Source organism: Diceros bicornis, chromosome 6, assembly GCF_020826845.1.
Source record: "Diceros bicornis minor isolate mBicDic1 chromosome 6, mDicBic1.mat.cur, whole genome shotgun sequence".
Classification (NCBI taxonomy): Eukaryota; Metazoa; Chordata; class Mammalia; order Perissodactyla; family Rhinocerotidae; genus Diceros; species Diceros bicornis.
In genome coordinates this window covers 78,259,186-78,279,805 of record NC_080745.1, presented here as the reverse complement: position 1 = coordinate 78,279,805, position 20,620 = coordinate 78,259,186, and the positions used below count along the sequence as shown (strand labels likewise).

The window sequence follows — 20,620 nt, the reverse complement described above, 5'->3', positions numbered from 1 at the left end:
AGTGAAGGATGCTGGCTATATCTAAAATATGATATTAGTCTAATCCAGATAACAATAATTGTTCCTACGATACAAGAATAAAGACTCTACCTCAAAAGGATTTAAAAAGAAATGGAAAATAAAATCTCTAAGGCAAGTATATCCAATAACTAGCCAAAAGAAGTACATTTGGTGAAAGAAGATGGGTATGATATAAGTACCATAGAACTTGGGTAATTATTCTTTGTTTAGCAAATTAATAAATCATCAGTGTGACAGTAGTCATTTGAAATTAATTTTTTAAAGTCATTCTCATAAAATTAATATATATAAGATTATGTTACACATCATTATTTGCTTAAAATTTATTGACTCTTCCAGTGAATTTACCACGATAGTTGGTACTTAACTGAACTATGGAGTTAAAAACAATATTCAACCACAACAGAGTAAATGTTACTGGACAAGCCCTGCCACCATATATTTAATTGGAAAAAATATAATAAACTACTATTTTTGAACATTGGACAACAGGCAGCAAGGACTATAATCCCTGAGAGAAGGAAAAGACACAGGGCGAGGCCCTTGATCACTAGCTTTTGCTTGGGGGTGATTTCTGCACTGTGGTGCAGTGAGGGGAATCCCAAACTAAGAACTGGGATCTCATTGAACAGATCAGAATTTAGGGAAGCAGCAGCAGCTAGAATCTTAGAGAGAAAGAGATGCCCAGAGGGGTCCACTTGAGACTTGGCTAAATTCCAAATTGCACATATATACAATGCATCCTCACAAAATTAACCAAAGAACTCCTACCAAAGCTCTTACAAGGCTGGAAGATGTCTGAATTCCAGCCATGCAGAAGGAAGAAACTTTGCTGAATAGTTGGGCATTCGATAGAGACCACAGAAAAGGCATGCCTTAGGAGTAGGGCTAACACAGGCCTGGAAACAAGTCTACTCTAGACTAACCCTAACAAGAAATCTATACAAAAGTGACCAGAATTAATGAGTGAGTTTAGCAAGGTTGAAAGACATAAGATCAATAAACAAAAATCAACTCCATTTCTATACACTAGCAGTCAACTATCAGAAATTGAAATTTAAAAAATCCAATTTATAATAGCATCAAAAAATATGAAGTACTTAGGGATTTCATATACAAAAGAAGTGAAAGATTTGTAGAAAACTACAAAAATATGGCTCAATTTTTGCAACTCTTCTCTAAGTTTAATATTATTTCAAAATAAAAAGAAAGGTCTTAAAGGAATATTATGAACAACTTTATACCAATAAGTTTGAAATTTTAGATGAAATGGAAAAATTCTTAGGGGAAAATTATCTAGAATGACACAAGAAATAAAAAATATTAAGTTTGATAGCTAGTAAAGAAATCCAATCCAGGATTAAAAAGCTTCCTAACAAAGAAAACTACAGAACCAGATGTCTACCAGTAAATGCTACCAAACACCAGAAAAAGAAATAACGCCAATCTTACCCAAATTCTTCCAGAGAATAGAAAAAAAAAGAGAATACTCCCCAATCCATTTTATGAAGTCAGCACAACCTTGATATCAAAACCAATCAAGGACATTAAGAGAAAGGAAAAATACAGGGTAATCTCACTCATAGACAATGATACAAAAATCCTAAACTAAATATTTGCAAACTAAATCCAACAATTTATATAAAGGATAACACATCATGATCAAGTTGGGCTTATTCCAGAAATATAAAATTAGTTTAATATTTGAACAAGGAGCAAAATCAATAGATACAGAAAAAATATTTGATAAAATTCAGTGTCTGCACATGACTGAAAAAAACAACAGCAGCAGCAAATTAGGAATAGAAGGCAACTTCCTTACTTTCATAAGAAAGCTATAAAAATCCTATAGAAAAAAATCTATAAGAAATAAGGTAGAAAGACTTGCTCTTTCAGTTATCAGGACTTATTCTAAAACTACAGCAATTAAGATAGTTTGGTGTTAGCACAAGGATAGACAAACAGACCAATGTAAAAAAAAAATAGATTCCAGGGGCCGGCCCAGTGGCATAGCAGTTAAGTGTATGCGCTCCGCTGCGGCAGCCCGGGGTTTGCAGGTTAGGATCCCACGCGTGAACCAATGCACCCCTTGTCAAGTCACACTGTGGCGGCGTCCCATATAAAGCAGAAGAAGATGAGCATGGATGTTAGCCCAGGGCCAATCTTCCTCAGCAAAAAGAGGAGGATTGGCAGCAGATGTTAGCTCAAGGCTAATCTTCCTCACCAAAAAAAAAAAAAAAGAGAGATTCCAAATAAACCCATGCCTATATGGTGCTTGATTTGTGACCAAGGAGGCACTGTAGTGGGGAAAAGTGCTGGGCCAACTGGATATCCATAGGGAAAAGAAATCGTAGATTATAGATATAATGTAAAAGGCAAAGCAATAAAGCTTCCAGAATATAAGAAAATATCTTCATGCTTTTGGAGGGGGAAAAGTTTTCTTAAATAGGACACTAAAAGGAATAGCCATAAAGGAAAAGACTTGATAAATTGGACTAAATTAAAACTCAGAACTTCTGTTTTCCAAAAGACACAATTAAGAGAGGTAAAAGACAAGCCACAGAGGAGAACACAGCTGCAACATATATAACCCGAAGAAGAGCACACATCCACAGTACATAACTCATTCAAATCAATTTAAAAAAAAGTGACTCAATAGGGAAAGAAAAAACAAAACAAAACAAAAAAACAGGCAAGAGAACTGGACAATACACTAGGGAGCCACAAAACATATGATAAAGTGCTGAATCTCACTATAGTAATCAAATTAAAACCACAGTGAAATACCACTACACTTACCAGAATGGCCAAAATTAAAAACACTGTTCATACCATGTGTTGCCAAGGATGCGCAGCAAGTGGAACTCACACATTGCTGGTGGAAATGCACAGTTATACAACCACTCTAAAAACTATTTGCCAATTTCCAGTACAATAAAATATATACTTACCCTATGACCCAGCAATTCCACTGGGTATATCCAAGAGAAATTATTGCATGTGTCTACCAAAAGACAGGTACAAAATACACATAGCAGCTTTATTCATAAAGTCCCAAACTGGGGTCAACCCAAATGTCCATTGACAGAAGAGGGTGTGTGTGTGTGTGTGTGTGTGTGTACCTACAAACACATACACACAACTACACATACATCTCTCTACACATTATATATACATTATATATAGTAGCATACTACACAGCAAGAAAAAGTCCAAAATAGGCAAAACTATACTACAGTTTTATAATTATCACCATAGTATTAGAAGTTAGAATAGTAGTTATCTTTGGAAAAAAGAGATGATGTAGTGATTGGGATAGGGCACGAAGGGGGTTTTAGGAATTTTCTATCTCTTGACTCAACTGGTAGCTGCATGGATGTTTGCTCTGTGATAGTTTATTAAGCTGTAAATTTTTGTTTTGTTCACTTTTCTTTATTTGTGTAATACTTTATAATTAAAAAACTTATATACAAACAAAAGGTACCATAAGACGATTGACATTCAGCTACATCCTAGCCCAACTATAGCGTGTGCCACATTTGTTTAAATCACAATTTGAGACCCAATTCAACTTTTCAGCTTCCTCCAGGAAGTGTGGGCAGCCAAACCATAATCCAAGAGGAGCTGCTCCCATTAGATACAACATTAGCTACATCCATTTGAGAAGACCTTGGTAACTTCTTATTTTAGTACTAAGGGGTGTTTAGAACAGAGGATTAGCATGAGATACCACTTTCCTTTTACATTTCTTTCCTCCCTGTAAAAAAGCCACAGGAGGGATAGAAAAAACTATTCCTACCGCAGGAGCAGTTAGGCCTTCCCAGAAGCTTGGCTCACATCCGAGACAGCCTGGGAAGCCATGGCCCTCATGTCCTATGCTCACTGGAGAACAGATGAGCACAATGAAGCTGTGTGTCCTCAGAGACACCAGCAACTGTACCTGGGACTTAATACCTAGCTGTGGATAAGAAAAGAGCAGCAGAAGGTCAGAAGATGCTTTGCCTTTCCTGCGACTTACCCGCAGTCATCTTCTTTGCGAATGCCTCTATCGTCTGCCTTATTTATTCATACACTATATGTTTTATTCTATATGCCACACATTGTTCTAGACCCCAGAACCAAAAGAGACATGGTCTCAGCCCCATAGCTTAGAGATTAAGGAAAAGCTAATATATATTTATAAATGGTAAAAAAGGCTATTTAGGAATAATAGAAGGTGTTAGGATAGAGAATAAAGGGAAGGTCCCTATTAATATAGTTTCAACTTTGAGTCTACTAAGCTAGACTTGTTATTCCTCTGAGCTAACTTTCAGTTATCTGAAACAATGGATAAAAATAGAATTTGTCTGGATAGGACAAAATGACTTAAGAGCATTCATTTGCCATTTACTGCCTACCGCCTTATTTACTTTACCCAAATGTCAGTTGTTCTCAACAGGTCAATTAAGAACTGCATTTTTTGCCTACCCAGACTAAGGAAACTAAAGAAAAAATAAACAAGTGGGACTTTATCAGATTGAAGAGCTTCTATAAGACAAACGAAACCAGAATCAAGACGAACAGACAACCCACCAGCTGGGAGAGAATATTTGCAAAACATACATCTGACAAGGGGTTAATCTCTATAATATATAAAGAACTCACACAACTGAACAACAAAAAAACAAACAACCCGATCAAAAAATGGGCAGAGGAAATGAACAGACACTTCTCCGAAGAAGATATACAGATGGCCAACAGGCACATGAAAAGATGTTCAACATCACTAATCATCAGGGAAATGCAAATCAAAACAACACTAAGATATCACCTCACGCCCGTTAGAATGGCTATAATCACCAAGACAAAAAACAACAAGTGTTGGAGAGGATGTGGAGAAACAGGAACCCTCACACACAGCTGGTGGGAATGCAAACTGCATTCTTTATGTGTGCAGCCTCTATGGAAAACGGTATGGAGATTCCTCAAAGAATTAAAAATAGAGATGCCCTATGACCCAGCCATCCCACTACTGGGAATCTATCCAACGAACCTGAAATCAACAATCCAAAGAGGCTTATGCACCCCTATGTTCATTGCAGCATTATTCACCATAGCCAAGAAGTGGAAGCAACCTAAGTGTCCCTCGACTGACAACTGGATTAAGAAAGTGTGGTATATATATACAATGGAATACTACTCAGCCATAAAAAAGACAAAATCGTCCCATTTGCAACAACATGGATGGGCCTGGAGGGTATTAGGTTAAGTGAAGTAAGCCAGAAGGAGAAAGACAAACACTGTATGATCTCACTCATATGTGGAGTATAAACCAACACATGGACAGAGAAAATTGTATTGTGGTTACCAGGGGCAAGGGGGGTGGGGGGTGGGCACAAGGGGTGAAGGGAGACATATATATGGTGATGGACAAACAAATATGTACAACCCAAAATTTCACAATGTTAAAAACTATTAAAACATCAATACAAAAAAAGAACTGCATTTTTGATTGTTATAATGATTGGGTGGGGTGGCAACATCAGCAGCACTTAATAGGTGAGGAGAGGGATGCTTGCTGTCTTGCAACGTGCAGGACGGTGTAACACAAGGAAGAACTGTCCTACGTACTGCATGACTTTTTCTGCCAGATAGTCACGTGGGTGAAAAGCCTGTTCAGATTACCTGAGGCTAGAACTTACCTCCATCTTCCATTTAAACATAAAGTATTTTTTGTAGTTTTACATATACTGAATTTTCTAGTACTGAGTGATCAATACAACACGCCTGTGTCAGTCTGCACTTGACTTGTGGCATTCACAGTGATTTATGTATGTTATGTATATGTATCTGACTACTTCATTAAGACTTTCAGTGTAGTAATATCTGTGCATTTACATATTGATGTGCCTATTTTATTATAAATTACTTTTATTTCTTCTTTATATTCCATTTACTGTATTATATTGATTTTTTTTTTTAACATGTAGGTAGGGAAGAGTACCTCTGAATTTTATTTCAGGATAGTAAAGAAGGCATTATAGAATATTGGTTATAGGTCTCAGTATTAGGTCAGGAGTTTGAGAACACAGGTCCTAGTTTTCCATTAGACAGAAGTTCCTTGAAGACAGAGGCTAGGTCTTATATTTATCTTCCCCTACAGTACCAGCTGTAGTAGCTTACACAGAGGATAAATAAATAAATCATGTCAATTGCAAAATTCTCGGAGCTCTCATTTTCTGGGACTACAAATACTATTCAATAAACTGTAGGGAGCTCTCCTTTTCAGGGCCTGAAGAAAGTTACTTAGTTTCTCTGTGACTTATTTCAACATTATAATGAGATGATTTGAACAAACTAAGCTCTTTAAGGTAAGTAAATAAGGTTACAAATTACACAATATAGAGTTTTTTTAAATTCTAAAATGCTTAAGGGCAGGAAGGAAGATGGTATGTTTAGGTATTTTCATCTAGAATCCCCTACTCAATGAATTGCACCGTCATGTAACCAGTTTTAAAACCCCAAAAAGTAGGCCATGGTTGACAACGTCCTCTCCCTCACTACCCCATCCAATCAACAAGTCTAACCAATTTTACTTCCTCACCATTCTTCTAATTCTATATGACGTCTACTTGAGCATACTCGGGAAATCTCTGATGGCCTCCTATTGCCCTAGGCCTCTTTAATCTTAAAAGCCTCTGGTTGAAGATTATGGTTGGGTTTTCATTAAGTGAGGGTCTGCTATGATTTCCTAATAATGATAATTTCAAGGATAATTCAACATCTATTTTTAAAAAGACTGGAAATAAATCAGAGATTTTTCTTTTGATTATGTTGCTTGATTAATCAAGTAAGATACTAAGCTACATATAAATGTTAACAGTATAAATGAGGCTACTAGGAACAAGGAAAACGTTGGTCTCAGTACTGAGGCAATATGTAACATACATTAAGGACACTCAACACAAAAACACAGGGAAGCCAGATGCTGGACCGCCTATAACTAAATTAGGAAGAGATAACATTAAACACAGGCATAAAGACCCCAGAAAGCCTACAAATAATTCTTTCACAATTGATGACATAATAATGTAGGTGAACTGACTGTACAAAACTGCAACAGCTGCCTTATAAATAGTATAAGCACTGTGAGAGTTGCTAGGAAACCATTTCATTTATCCACGCTCTCTTAAAGTAGTGAAAGAAGGAATGGTAGAAAAATTAAGGTGGGCCCCAGAGAGTTCTCCTTTACTTCCAGAGAAATAGTTTTCCCTCTGTCATATCTTTTTATATACTCCAAAAGCACAGGAACACGATTAGTTTTAAAGTACTAAACCTGGTATATTTATTTCAACAGCTAAGAAGTAATTATAAAATAAATAAATAAACAAACAATGGCAAGACACAGGTAAACTCTAACAAGAGAGTCTGTCTGCTTTGTTTCTCATTTTCTAGGAAAAATGTCCTAAATCCTAGCTATCAATGTTTTTTGGCAAGGGAATTATTTGGAACAATTCTGAACATTAAAAAAACTGATTATAGGAAAAGAGGCAATTATAATAAAATTTTATTAACAAACTCATACCAAATTAGCAAGAATATGATAACCACAATCTCCAATTTTATTAACCTAAAGAAATCTACTAAAAACTAAAATCACTGGTAATATCAGGTAGGAGATTTATTTTAAAATTTCAAATTCACAGAAATTTTCTCTGAGGGTTTAAAAAGAGGGCTACATTAGATGAACTTCATACCATATGGTTTTTCTTCTGTTACTTTTCCTGTAGAATCTAGCGTGTCGGTAGCTTTCCCCAGCTCTCCAATGGCAACATACCTCTAGAGGAAGAGAAACAAGGGAGAAAAACAGACCATAAGGTAGAGAAAAACTGTGATGCAAGTCTTGAAGTTTACACAGAATCTTACTAATACTACCAACTTGATATAAAATAAAGGCAAAAATAATAGACTGCAATTGTTTTGTCAGTGAGTTTTTGATTTGTGGGAAGCACTTGTGTAAACTGAGGAACATTCACACACTTCCGACACTAACCAACACGACAAAGAAAAGCCTGATTTTATTGATAATTATGGCTTACGAACATACTGTTATTGCAAACAAATTTCTAAAACCAGTTTTACACTGGGCAGTTTTGATTTTCAAGGAAAATTGTCAAATACACCTAAGAGTAGAGAGAATGGTACAATAAACCCCTACATAGTCATCACAAGATTCAATGTTACCACACATATAATTAAAACTAATTTTAAAATAATCTATTACTTCTTATATAAAATACTAAGACTAAGCTTAGTAACTTGATTATGCATGTAAACAAAAGCTAAATATTTAGGAAATGAGCAAAACTAGTAGAGCAGAGGTAGTGTACTTAACTATTACATGTGTTTTCTTAGTTAAGAGAAATTGCTACTTCTTAAGCTCTCCAGAAGGAAAAAAGTCACTTCTAAGAACTGATCATTATTCACAAGTGAAGAATTAAATCATTCCTAGTTAACTGAGGATCGTTTTACTCCTCATCTCAGGGCACATCTGTACTACATATTCTTTATACTCCTTCCCTCTTTTGGTCAAACCCAAATTGTATTTGGAGCACTACATAAAGTGGCAAGAAAAATGCAAGGAATATAATTCCCACTGAATATAATCTGTAGTTATGTCAGCAATTTTTTAAAGAGGAAGTTCAAAGTACTTAGAAGAAATTTAAGTTGATTAATGACAAGCTTCTTAAACTAGTGAAGGGACCAGAGACAAAAACGAGAAAAATCTGAAAACTTCAAATTCTCATAAACAAGCAGACATTTTATATCAGCTAAATGGACATATGAGCCTAACCCCTCTCAGAATAATTTTACCTAAGGTATATCTGATGTAGATCTACTTCTACATCTGTTGTAAAACTATTTTTAACAACTACCATCTATCTGTCATTCAATATCCCTCATTATAAGAAATTTCTTTCTGACTTTAATGCCCAGAGAAAGTCTGTCTCTCCCTTAAAGAACTGGCACTCTTTCTGATGAGTGCCATGTTTTGCCTAGGCCACTAGAAATCACAGAGAGGAATGAAATTAATTGTATTCAAGATTTCCAACAGAACTTCCTTGGATAAAATAAATGTCAGGTGTCTGTGGGATATGTAGAGATCTCAACAGGCCTGGAATTCAGAAGAGAGAAATTTGGGGATAGGTGAAATACTTGGGAATAGTAATAATATTTACTGAGCAACTTCTGCATACAAGGCACTGCACAGAAAACCTAGATGCTTGTTTATACATATTATGCAGGTAATCCCAAAAGAGAATGCAGTGAAAAAAATGACTCAAGGGAAACATGATCATTGGCAGAGCAAAGCTTACTATAAGACAGGAGAGGAAGCTAATGAAGAAGCCAAGAAGGACTCTTCTTAAATCTTATTCTGACCTGAATGGGAAGGAATACAAGAAAGGAGTTGAGTGGTCTGAATAGTCTCTGATCTTCACAAAATGGAAGCAAAATAATCTGACGGTGTAAAGATTTTACTAAAAAAGGTCAGCACGCCACCCATTAATTGATAGTGGTTGCATGAAGTGGCATTATGTTGAACAGGATTCTAAGGATGTTTCTTGGTTCAGCAGGAAAGAGTATTAGGCCATGTTCAATTAGCACTGTCTCCAATGAGGACTGAATGGTGAGGGAAGGGAGGACTGTGATATGGCTATAAGATGAAGATCAAATATCTGCCATAATCTAATTTTTCTAGTAGAACTGTGATGAAAATAAAAATCCATCTGTAAAAGTAGGAAGTGAAGAAAGATTAGAGACTAAGTCAAGCAGTAGGTCTGTGCCTAGTTGGAAGGCTGCAGGCACAAATTTTTCTTCTTAATGAAACAGCAGGAAAAATATCAAGAGTAGATTGTACATAGGATTAAAGTTGTTTGATAAAATTTTTGTTCTTTTATACATGTATGTGTATATAGGGTCATGACATAAAATGAATTTCTTACTATGAGTCTTGGTCAAAAATTTTGAAAGCCACTGGATAAGAGGATATCTAAGATTCCTTCCAGTACTGAAAACAAAATCTATTTTAAGATTCATTGACAGTTTTTAACTACTTTTGATTGAAGTGTAATCTTCAACACACTTAAAGATAAAATTTAAATGATTTAACTTTTCAACAAATACATTTTAATCTAAAATTAAAGTATAAGAAACACAAATAGCTAACAAAATAATAATGCCTATTTTTGAAATGGGAAGCACCCAAGAACTAGGTTTCTGTAATAAGATGCACCTGGGATTTTCTATATTTAAGTTACAGTCAGCTGAGGATCAGTGATTTCACTGTATGACATTCAGCTTTCCTAGTTGAATACTAAAATGATTTGTGATAAACAAAGCTTGAACCAGAGCCAATGATGTATCTACATTTCCAGTCAGTGTATTTCTGGAAATATGCCTGGAATTGTCACGTAAAATCTTTCAGTAACATATAGTAACGCTGCATGTATTTTTGGTTTGGGGGGGAGGGGCGGGCCTGGACAAGGAATATTCCAGTAAACTCAACGTATTTTATCTCGGGAAAAAAACCCAAACTAATTCCTTCATGTAAATATATCTTTTTTGTTAGTATTACAAAAATGACTTGTTTGTTGTAAAGATTTTGGAAAATACCAAATAATGTGAAAAAAGAAAATAAAAGTCATCCATAATCCTCTATCAAAGCAACCATTGTTTATATTTTGGAATTTAGAAACAAGTAATAATCAACTGGCAAACACCTATATCAGAAACAAATTCCAACTCCGTGTGTCAATATTTAAGCACAATGTACAAATTTACTGTAAAACAGTCAAACTCCTCCATTCTAACACAATTTTTATATTCTGTGATTTTTCAACACCAATATTTTGAAGATTGCAGAGTAAGCTACACTGAAATTCTTCCATTTATCTAAGGCATTATGATCCTTTCCAACTGAAAGACACAGAATTTTATGCCAGTTGATAACTAAAATGGAATGTCAAAGGCAATATACTCTCCAGGGCTTTTTATTTTAAGAAAAGCTTACTTAGATCACTGCCACTCAAAGTGTGGTCCAAGGGCAAGATAAGTTCAGAAAACGAAGGTGTTTAGAAATTTATTTAGCAATTTGATGCTACCATAACATTTTAATTATATTTTACAAAAGTCATCAATCAGTCTGTAATGAACCGGAAATTTTTTAAATGGTCTTTGACCACACTTGTTAAGCAAAAATTTAGACAAAATCACTTTACCAACTATTTATATCCTACTTAGAGCAAGGGTTTTAAAACAAAATGTTTAGTCCAGGAATTTGCTGAAATTCTTCTCTACCTAGTGGCATATTAACCTTCCTTCCACAGGCATTTTCACTGGCCCCCAGCCCCAGCTATTATAACCAGCACCTAGTTGCTAATTAGAATACAGATAGTATCTCTTTTAGAGCTGAAAGAGACCCTAGAGAGGTCAAATCATTTTCCTAAGGAAAAACTGAGAGGCCCAGAGGGGTTAACCTCTTTAACATCTTGACTTCTATTTGAAGGCTCCTTCCACCCTGCAGTTTCTCGTGAGGGTTCTCATTGAAGGCCTGAAGCAATCCACAGGCTTAGAGCCTCTCCTGCCTCTGCATGACCCCTCCTCTCTCTCGTCAAGTGCCTCAAAAAATGCTTTTGGATTTAGTCAAGGCTACTCTAATAGATGAATGATGTAACTTATCATCTTAAAGAAGCCCCATTCTTTTCTTTAGTAAACATTTTCTAACCATTGAACAAAGCATGTCTTTGTTGAAAAGTGCATGATTTACACAATGGTATTGTTTCTACAAAAACTGCAAGGTTTACAAAAAATATGCCAATAGAATTTACGATCTATAAGTTCTCTTTCACCTAAGAAATACAATTATATTAAAAAACTAAATATAAACTTTTTAAAATTATGGGCACTGCAGAGTTTTTGCTTCTATAAGTCAAATTTGTTTTTTAATTAACAATTTCCAATTTATAGTCTCAATATTTTGAATCTCAGCTTTCATGATTGTAGACACTGTGATTAATACTTAGGATTGACACTCATTCATGCAATTTATACAGTTTATTTTTTAATTGATAAAACCCAACACATAGATCATTAAGAAAAACATTCAAGAAAAAAGAAAAACAGAACTATTCCAGTATTCTTACCTTGGATCCTGACAACATACTGGTCAACATTTTTGTTCCCCTTCCAATTCCAACTACTACAAATCAAAGAAAGAAATATTATAACACCCTATTCTGAAAACTAAAATTTTAAATATCTACATATTTTGGTCATAATTTCCCAGCACATATCACGTAAAGTTGGAAAGGGCATATATTTAGCATAATTTGAGGGCTCCTATTACTCCAATCAGTTGAACTTGTCATGAAACTAGGAAATTCTGAAGAGGGGATGGGAGAGAGACTTTTTTTTTCTTTCTCAAAGTGCTAAACGCGGCGGAAACCTCAACCCAGACAATTAGATAATGAAGAGTTTTAGAAAAATCTCAAAGGACTCACTGAAATTTTACATGGGCATCAGTGAAAAACACATGGTACAATTAACCCTAGTATGATAAAGTCTTTTGACAGAGTTCATTATTAAACAAAGCAAAAGCCATCATCTTAGCTAGCGAACTGTTTAAAGATGATTAGTGCCCAGCAGCATACAATCGAGAAAACAGAAACATAACAAACCAACCCAACACAAAGAAGAATACAGAGTAAAACGAGAGCCTGGAGAAAGTATGTTCACATGGACCATACATAAAGCATGACAATGGCCCACTTGTCTCTCCAATTTCAAACATTACTTATCCATATGACAACACATTTCACCAGGCGAGGATGAGAGGATATAATCATTTCTTCACTTAATAGCAAGCAAATTTTTGTAAGAATTGAAGTATTTCTCATCAATGGATACAATTTTGTGAAAGAACACAATATAACCACCACAATTCAGAATTACAAGGAGAATTGATTGGCAAGCTGAAAGAATGATGATGAATAGTTATAGCAGATATCATTCACTGAGTTTACCATGTATCATATTCCACTCTAAATGCTTTCCATTCATTAGCTCAATTAAGCCTTATAGCAACCCTAAAAGGTAATACAATGATCTCTATTTCATAGATGAGGAAACGGAGGCATATAGAGACTAAGAACTTTGCCTAGCATCTCACAACTGGTATATGATGGAGTTAAAATTCAGGCCAGACTGTCTAACTGAAGACCCCCTTCCTTTTCATCCTCCCTGCTCCTTTACTGATCTAGGCTTTCTTCCCACTGCCACCAGCCTAAATCAGCCTAAACCACTGCAAACTCGACTGTTCTACATCCTATCCCTTCCTCTTCCAATTCATACCGTCTCATAACCATCTCTGAAAACCTATATTGCACACTACAAAGCCCCCCAACAATCCTCAATAGGGTCCCAATGCCTACAGTACCAAATCTTAGTAAAGTATTCAAAGTCCATCCTTCAAAACCCAGCTCAAAACCCAACTCCCTCATAAAGTCTATCCCAAACTCCCACTAAGCTTCTATGATAGAGTCATATTGGCTCGAGGACTAAGACAAAAGACTATCTGCCTTCAGTATCCTCTGTTGAGCACAGTACTTTTCAAATGGTAGCTGCTCCTGCAGAGGCAAAACTTTAGTATAACAATAACAACAAAGATTCAATGCAACTTTATTCCACTCAAGAATCCCCAATTAATATTTCTTGAGCAGCTACTATGTGCAGAGTCCCAAAAAGAATATTTTCAATGAAACGGCACATTTCCTGACTTTGAAAGAGCTTATAATCTCCTGGGGAAAATAAAATACAGCCAAGGGAAATTGTGAGTGCTCAAAAAATGTTGCCTGAATTAATGAGTGAATAACGCTAAATACGAATATGATAGTATATGATTAAGTGTCAAGATAAAAACAGAGAGAATAATTGCAGTAGGAGATCAAATGAGGGAGTGCTCTAAATGCCTAGAGGCCAGAGAATGCTAGATTCAAGCATTTCAAACAGAGTTTGAGTTAGGCCTTAGAGGATGTACAGGATTCGAACATACAGACAAGAGAGAAGCACGTTCTAAAGAAGGAACAAACTGTACAAATTCTCAGATACAAGGATGAGCACAGGTTTATCAACCGAAGTGCAGGGTGTCTTAAAAGCAGGCTGACATGTATGACTTCATCGTGGTTGAAATGCTGAACTGACGATGATTTCTCTGCTAATTCAGTGATCCAGAATGACAGAATTTAAAACCAGAAGGCATCTCAGAGCTACCCAAAACCAAGGCCCATTGAAGTTAGGTAATTAGTGAAAGCAGAATTTTAGGAAGACTAACACAGAAGTGGTACGTAGAAAAATTATCTGGAGTGAGACCCAACCAACCAGCAGCTTTTCATTCAAGGGACAGTTTACTGGACAGAATTTTTCCCCAGCTTTTTCCCATTCAGTCATTCAAAATTTTATTCAGTACTTATTGTATAGATAAAGAAATAAACAAGACCTGGTTTTAGTCCTCAGTGAGTTAACAAAAACAAAGAATAGAATGAAGTTTTACATTAGCAATATAAAAGAGCAAGTGGGCAGGCTTCACATGCGGGAGATAGCATTTCAGGATTTCTACAACCAAAGAAGACAGATGAGCAGTTTATCTGAAAAGAAAAGCACGTGCAAAGACACAACAGTTTGAAAAAGTGTGGAGAATTAGCAGAATGAATGAATAACAGGGTTTCCCAAGCACTGTCTCAGAATTACTATTCTCTTTCTCTATCTCCCAAATTTTCTGTGCTCAAGTGTTTCTCTGTAAAAAACCCACTATCTCCAAACCTATCAAAATGTTCTGGTATTCTATTCTCAAATCAAAACGATAGACTTTATGATGACAGCCACTTTGGGACAGGCAAGAGTATTACGCATATAATTCCAAAGCTTTTTGCACTTGGAAGTTTCTAGTGCCATTTATCTAATTCTATAATACCCTCGCAATCATCTTAAAAGATCTGTATCTTTCCACTTCCAGGAAGCTATCTTAATAATCTAAAACAAAGAAAAAGTTTTACTCATAAAGATGTTCCTCACAAAATCAGTCCTACTAATAAAACTCTGACAATAACCTCAATGATCTCAAATAAGGAAATAGTTAAATAAGTTGTATTTTACCCAAATGACAGCACAGTATGTTGCCATTAAAAATAATGTCTACTTCCCTCTTAGAGCTGCTTCTGCTGCATCCCATAAATTTTGGTACGTTGTGTTTCCATTTTCGTTTGTCTCAAGATATCTCTGATTTCCCTTTTGATTTCTTCTTTGACCCACTGGTTGCTCAGAAGTGTTAAAACTTCCACATTTTGTGGAATTTTCCAGCTTTCCTCCTGTAATTGATTTCTAGTTTCATACCATTGTGGGCAGAGAAGATATTTGATATGATTTCAACACTTTAAATATACACAATTATAGTTGTCAATTATTCCTCAATAAAATTATAAAAAAAGAAAGAAAAAATCATGTTTACAAATAGTTTTTTTAATTAACATGAACAAATGCTTATGATATAATGTTAAGTAAAAAAAACAAGATACAAATGTATATGTAGTAAAACAGCTCAACTTTAAAAATCTGCATAGATAAAAAGCTAGGAGAAAATATTACAAAAATGTTAACAGTGATATTCCTGGAAGGTGGAAAATGGATAATTTTTATTTTCAACTTTACAGTTTTTTGTATTTTCTAAATTTTTTCACTGCGATTTTATAACCTCTAGAGTTAAAAAATAATAACATTTAAAGTGGTATATAAGACATTAGTTTCCATTTTAAGTGATTTATAATAAATGCGTGTATTAGTTTCCTATTGCTGCTATAACAAATTACTGACTTAGCGGCATAAAACAACATAAACTTATTATCTTACAGTTCTGGAGGTCAGGAGTCTAAAATGGGTGTTACTGCGCCAAAAATCAAGGTGTTAGCATGGTTGCATTCTTTTCTAGAGGCCCTACGGGAGAATCTTTCTCTAGAGGCTTCCTAGGGGAGTTTCCTTGCCTTTTCCAGCTTCTAGAGACTACTCACATTCCTTGGCTTGTAAACCTCCTTCCTTATTCAAAGCCAGCAATCGCATCACTCCAACCTCTGCTTCCACTGCCACGTCTTCTCTGACTCTTTCCTGCCTCCTCTTCTACTTTTAAAGACCCTGTAATTACACTGGGCCCACCTGGATATTTCAGGGTAATCTCTTTATCTTAAAGTCAGCTGATTAGCAACACCAATTCCATATACAACCTTAACCCCTCTTGTGATATAGCCTAACACATTCATAGGTTCTGGAGATTAGGACATGGACAACTTTTGGGGGCCATTATTATGACTATTGCAGGATTTTTGAGAATTCTGCAAGCCCTTTTTATAGAATTATATAGGTTATATATAATATATATGTATTATATTAAATAATTTAACATTTAAATTATAAATATTTTAAATAATTAATATTTAAATATATGTTAATAGAATTATAAACCTGAATTTCAGATTATATCTTAAATTGTCAGCTAAATTCTTAAATCTGTACTATTAATATTACAAAAAACAAAATCTAAAATGTTGAAAGTAAAAGTATATTTTTTCACACAGGTCCAGTTTTGTAAACAAAAAGACCTTTATAAAGCACTTCACAGGGTACAGTATATAACTGTATATTATAGATATTTCATAAGAGATTTCAATAAACCTTCTGAGAGTTATGGTAGATGTTATCCTTTTTTAAGAGATACAGAAACTGAGATTCAGAGATGCTACAGGATTTGCCTGGTGTGCGTGTACTCTGTAAATAAAGCAGCCAGTACACAAATTCCTGATAATTAGAGCCCAGCCCTTATTTCACCATACAATAAAAATCAACTTCTCTTAACAGTTTCAAGAACTGCTAACCTAGACGATAAATATCCCTTATTCTGTGACTAAATACACACTTTTTAAAAAAAAATTTATTTCTCATCAGAAACCACAGGTATTAGAAGAAAAATTAATAAATTTGACATATGAATATACTATATCATCATAAAAGTCTCTGTGTGATCAAATATAAATTAAGCCTCCAAATGAAAAATTGTTTCCAGTGCAATTTCTTCTACTCATACAAATAGCCAAATGCAATCCTTCATAACATTAAAATGGAAGCTTCAACAAGATCCCTTAGGTTTAGGGTAAAAAATAAACTTATTTATTCACTGCCTTGAATATCACTACCTGTATTTTCTACATACCAATAAGTAACAACCACCAGAAATGAATACAATTGGTCCATTCATAAATAAGCAGCAGATCTTATCCTGTCTCTTCTTGTATTTATGGTGCTGTGCCTTGGAAAACAGTAGAACAGAATGGTTATGACAAATAGGCTTCAACTTAAGGAGTGCTGAACTGATAAGAATCGTGAAGCCACTTCTAGACCAATGGCAAAGAATGCCGTGATTGACCGGTAATCCTGCAGGTGTTCGGCATAAACCACATTGCTCACACAAAAAGTCGAGGAACAGCAAACCACCCTTATCAGATAGGAAGGGTGGGAACAGTCCCAAAATCCAAGTTCCCAGATGCCAGCCAAGGGCAAGCCTTCCAAGCAGGCCTTGCTACAGATAGCGATTTCAGGCCTGCTATGTTAACTCTTTTCTGCACAGGCACAAACCCTTTCTCAAAGTCCCATCTACACATAAAAGTGGCTACTTCTAATAGCTTTGTATACCTTGTACCACTTAAGGGCTTCTTTAGAAGATGGCATTATAAATCCAGTAGATCTGAAATATTCCAAAGTAGATTGAAAATGGCTTGGCTTTAGTCAATCTTATCTGTTCTCAATTAATATTTCCTTCTGATATTGACAGTTACATTAAACTTCGATTCATATCTCTTACCCAGAACTCCCCGGGCTGCGCTGTCTAGAGTCCCTCCATGCCCAATTTTCAAAGTCTGCTTTTTCCTCTTGGTCCATTCTGAAGAAGGCATTCCAGCTTCTATGAGAGTAATTGGGATGAGAAAAGGTAATTACCAAGACACACGAAGTAGGATCTTCATAAATACAGGGGGGTGAGGGAGGTGGGGAGGTGGCTGGAATACTCAAAACAAATGAAAAGTATTGTACAAACTTAACAGATTTTAAAATGTACAGACACTCCCTAAATTACAAAGAAATAGTATTCCAAAATTAGTTGTTTAGAAAATAGAATTCATTTTCTGAGGGAAAAAAACATTTTAAAAAAGTGGGTAAATATCCAGGCTAACCCACAAAAACCTAGTAAACTCCTTGTAGTAGTGGGCTGTTAGATAGAGAAGGATGAAAAGAAGTTAGTTTTTATATAGGCAGCTAGTTTTAAAAGTCCTCAATTTCATTTCCAAATCTCTTTCATTTCCTGGTATTCTTTGCTGGTACCCCTGCTATGTTGGGAGTACATCTCATACAAGGCTACTTCTAATTACAGTAAGTTCCCAAACTATCTGTATTCATCGTCCTCCTCTCTGAATCAAAACTCTCAATTCTTTAAAGAAGCTAATCTCAACAAAAGGTTATGCTAGAAGCAGATAACAGTTCAATCGCCTCTTAACCACTGAAGCATTTAGATTTAAAAAAAGAGGATGCCAACTTGGCCTATCTCATATTTCTATTGTAAAGCTAACCTGAAATAATGTTACCCGAAATTGCTTTGGAAACTACAAAGTACTATGACAATAAGTTGATATTATTATTGTTATATATAACAATATATTGAAAGAATATTGGCTACTGGACTTCAAATGAGAAAGGAGAGGAGCAGGAACAGCTGTAGTGATCTACACCCCTCCAAACCCATCAAATCTTCCTTCTAACTATTGAGATTAAGAAGATAGAAAAAGCAAAAGAAAATGAAGAGAGAGCAGAGAAAGGAAAAGGAGGAAGCAAAGCAATACTGGAGAAGCTAGATTAAATGGCCAAACGGATGTGCTGGGTTGCTCAGCCTCACCACATAATTACCACCCTCCTGAGAACCACAGTATCTGGAACAGAGTCCTAGTGCCACTCTCTGATCATGACATCACCATGCTTGGAAGGGCATCGCCGTCTGCTTTAACAAAAACCCATAAGGCGAGACCTACGCTTCAAACCTTTCACCTTTCACTTGCAACCTATTATGGATCTCTCATCCATGAATTTACAGAAACCTTTTGGGGAAATCTATATTTTTCTACTTGATACTCCTTGGAGTACGAAGGCCCATAAATTTACTGTCTTGCCCTTGTGTTCAAATTTACCTTCAAGTTTGAAGACATACCACCTCTACTACATTGGAATTTGGTTCACCCCACTGGTAACCATTCATGGATGAATATTTATTAAGGTCTTTTCTAGCTATACAGTTCTGATATGTTTGGGTCCTTGAAGGATTCAAACAGATGACGAAGAGCAGGGATTTTAGAATGACATGAAACAATATAAGGAAAGGCAAGGAATGTTAATAGAGGCCATGAACATTGACTGTGGCCTAAATTAGTGGTTGTCACACCTGGCTGGCATTAGACTGTGATCCCTTGGAATGTGTATCTTTAAGAACCTTCTCAGCTAACTCTGACAGCCATTAGAATGGCATTTGGGAAGCCCTGGTCCAGTTAACATACATATAGAATAGGCCAATCACAAGCAACATAAAAACGGAGAGTAATGAGGGGCCGGCCAGGTGGCGTGGTCGTTAAGTTCACGCGCTCTGCTTCAGCTGCCCAGGGTTCACAGATTCAGATCATGGGCACGGACCTATGCACCACTTATCAAGCCATGCTGTGGCAGCCGTCCCATGTAGAAAGTAGAGGAAGATGGGCACAGATGATACCCCAGGGCCAATCTTCCTCAGCAAAAAGAGGAGGACTGGCAACAGATGTTAGCTCAGGGCTAATCTTCCTCACCAAAAAAAAAAAAAAGAGAGAGAGAGAGAGAGAGTAATGAGGTGGTCTACATCTGAGTGAGCGGCTTCCAGAAGACGGCCCAACAACAGCCCTGAAACAATCAGTTTTAACCAAGTTTCAACAAGAAACTTCCGTTCTTGGAGGCAGATTAACCAGAAGGCCAGGATATGGCTTTGATCCTATCAGAAACCTGTCTGAGAGAAAGAATGGTAATCATTACCTTGAAGATCAAAAAGCCATAGCTGAGCTAACAAATCAGCCCAAACGACAGCAATTCCATGAAGGAAACAACTCTTTGGTGACACCACACAGCTTGCCCTTGATGCAATTCCTTCCCTTCAACATCCCCTATTTGACCCATCCTTACAGGTAACAAAGTACAAAGAAAGTCTAACAAAAGAATGAGTAGACACAACACTGGAATTAAGCATCTGCAAGAGTGTACCTATTGCTAATAAACATCTGAATTTGTATTGTGTCAGTTTCAATTAACAAATTCCTATCAGAATTTGTTTTTGCATTAAAAAAAAAAAAGTTAAGTTTGCCAGGGGACACTAAACAACGTTAAGAAGCAAGTTCCTATACTAGTTTAATGGCAAGACAGGCCAAGGCCAAACTCTGGAGGGTCCTGAATAGTTTTATCA

At 35.9% G+C, this 20,620-nt stretch overlaps 1 protein-coding gene across 1 annotated transcript in view; it reads right to left on the bottom strand.

Annotated features, from left to right (window-relative positions):
* The window catches only part of TRUB1 (TruB pseudouridine synthase family member 1), a 29,471-nt gene that overhangs the window by 7,626 nt on the left and 1,225 nt on the right, over positions 1-20,620 (bottom strand). Inside the window, exons 2-4 of the mRNA XM_058544072.1 lie at positions 17,960-18,058; positions 12,204-12,259; positions 7,758-7,839 (exon numbers count right to left, since the gene is read on the bottom strand). Coding sequence (XP_058400055.1) covers positions 7,758-7,839; positions 12,204-12,259; positions 17,960-18,058 — 237 coding nt within the window. The remainder of the gene's footprint in view (positions 1-7,757; positions 7,840-12,203; positions 12,260-17,959; positions 18,059-20,620) is intronic.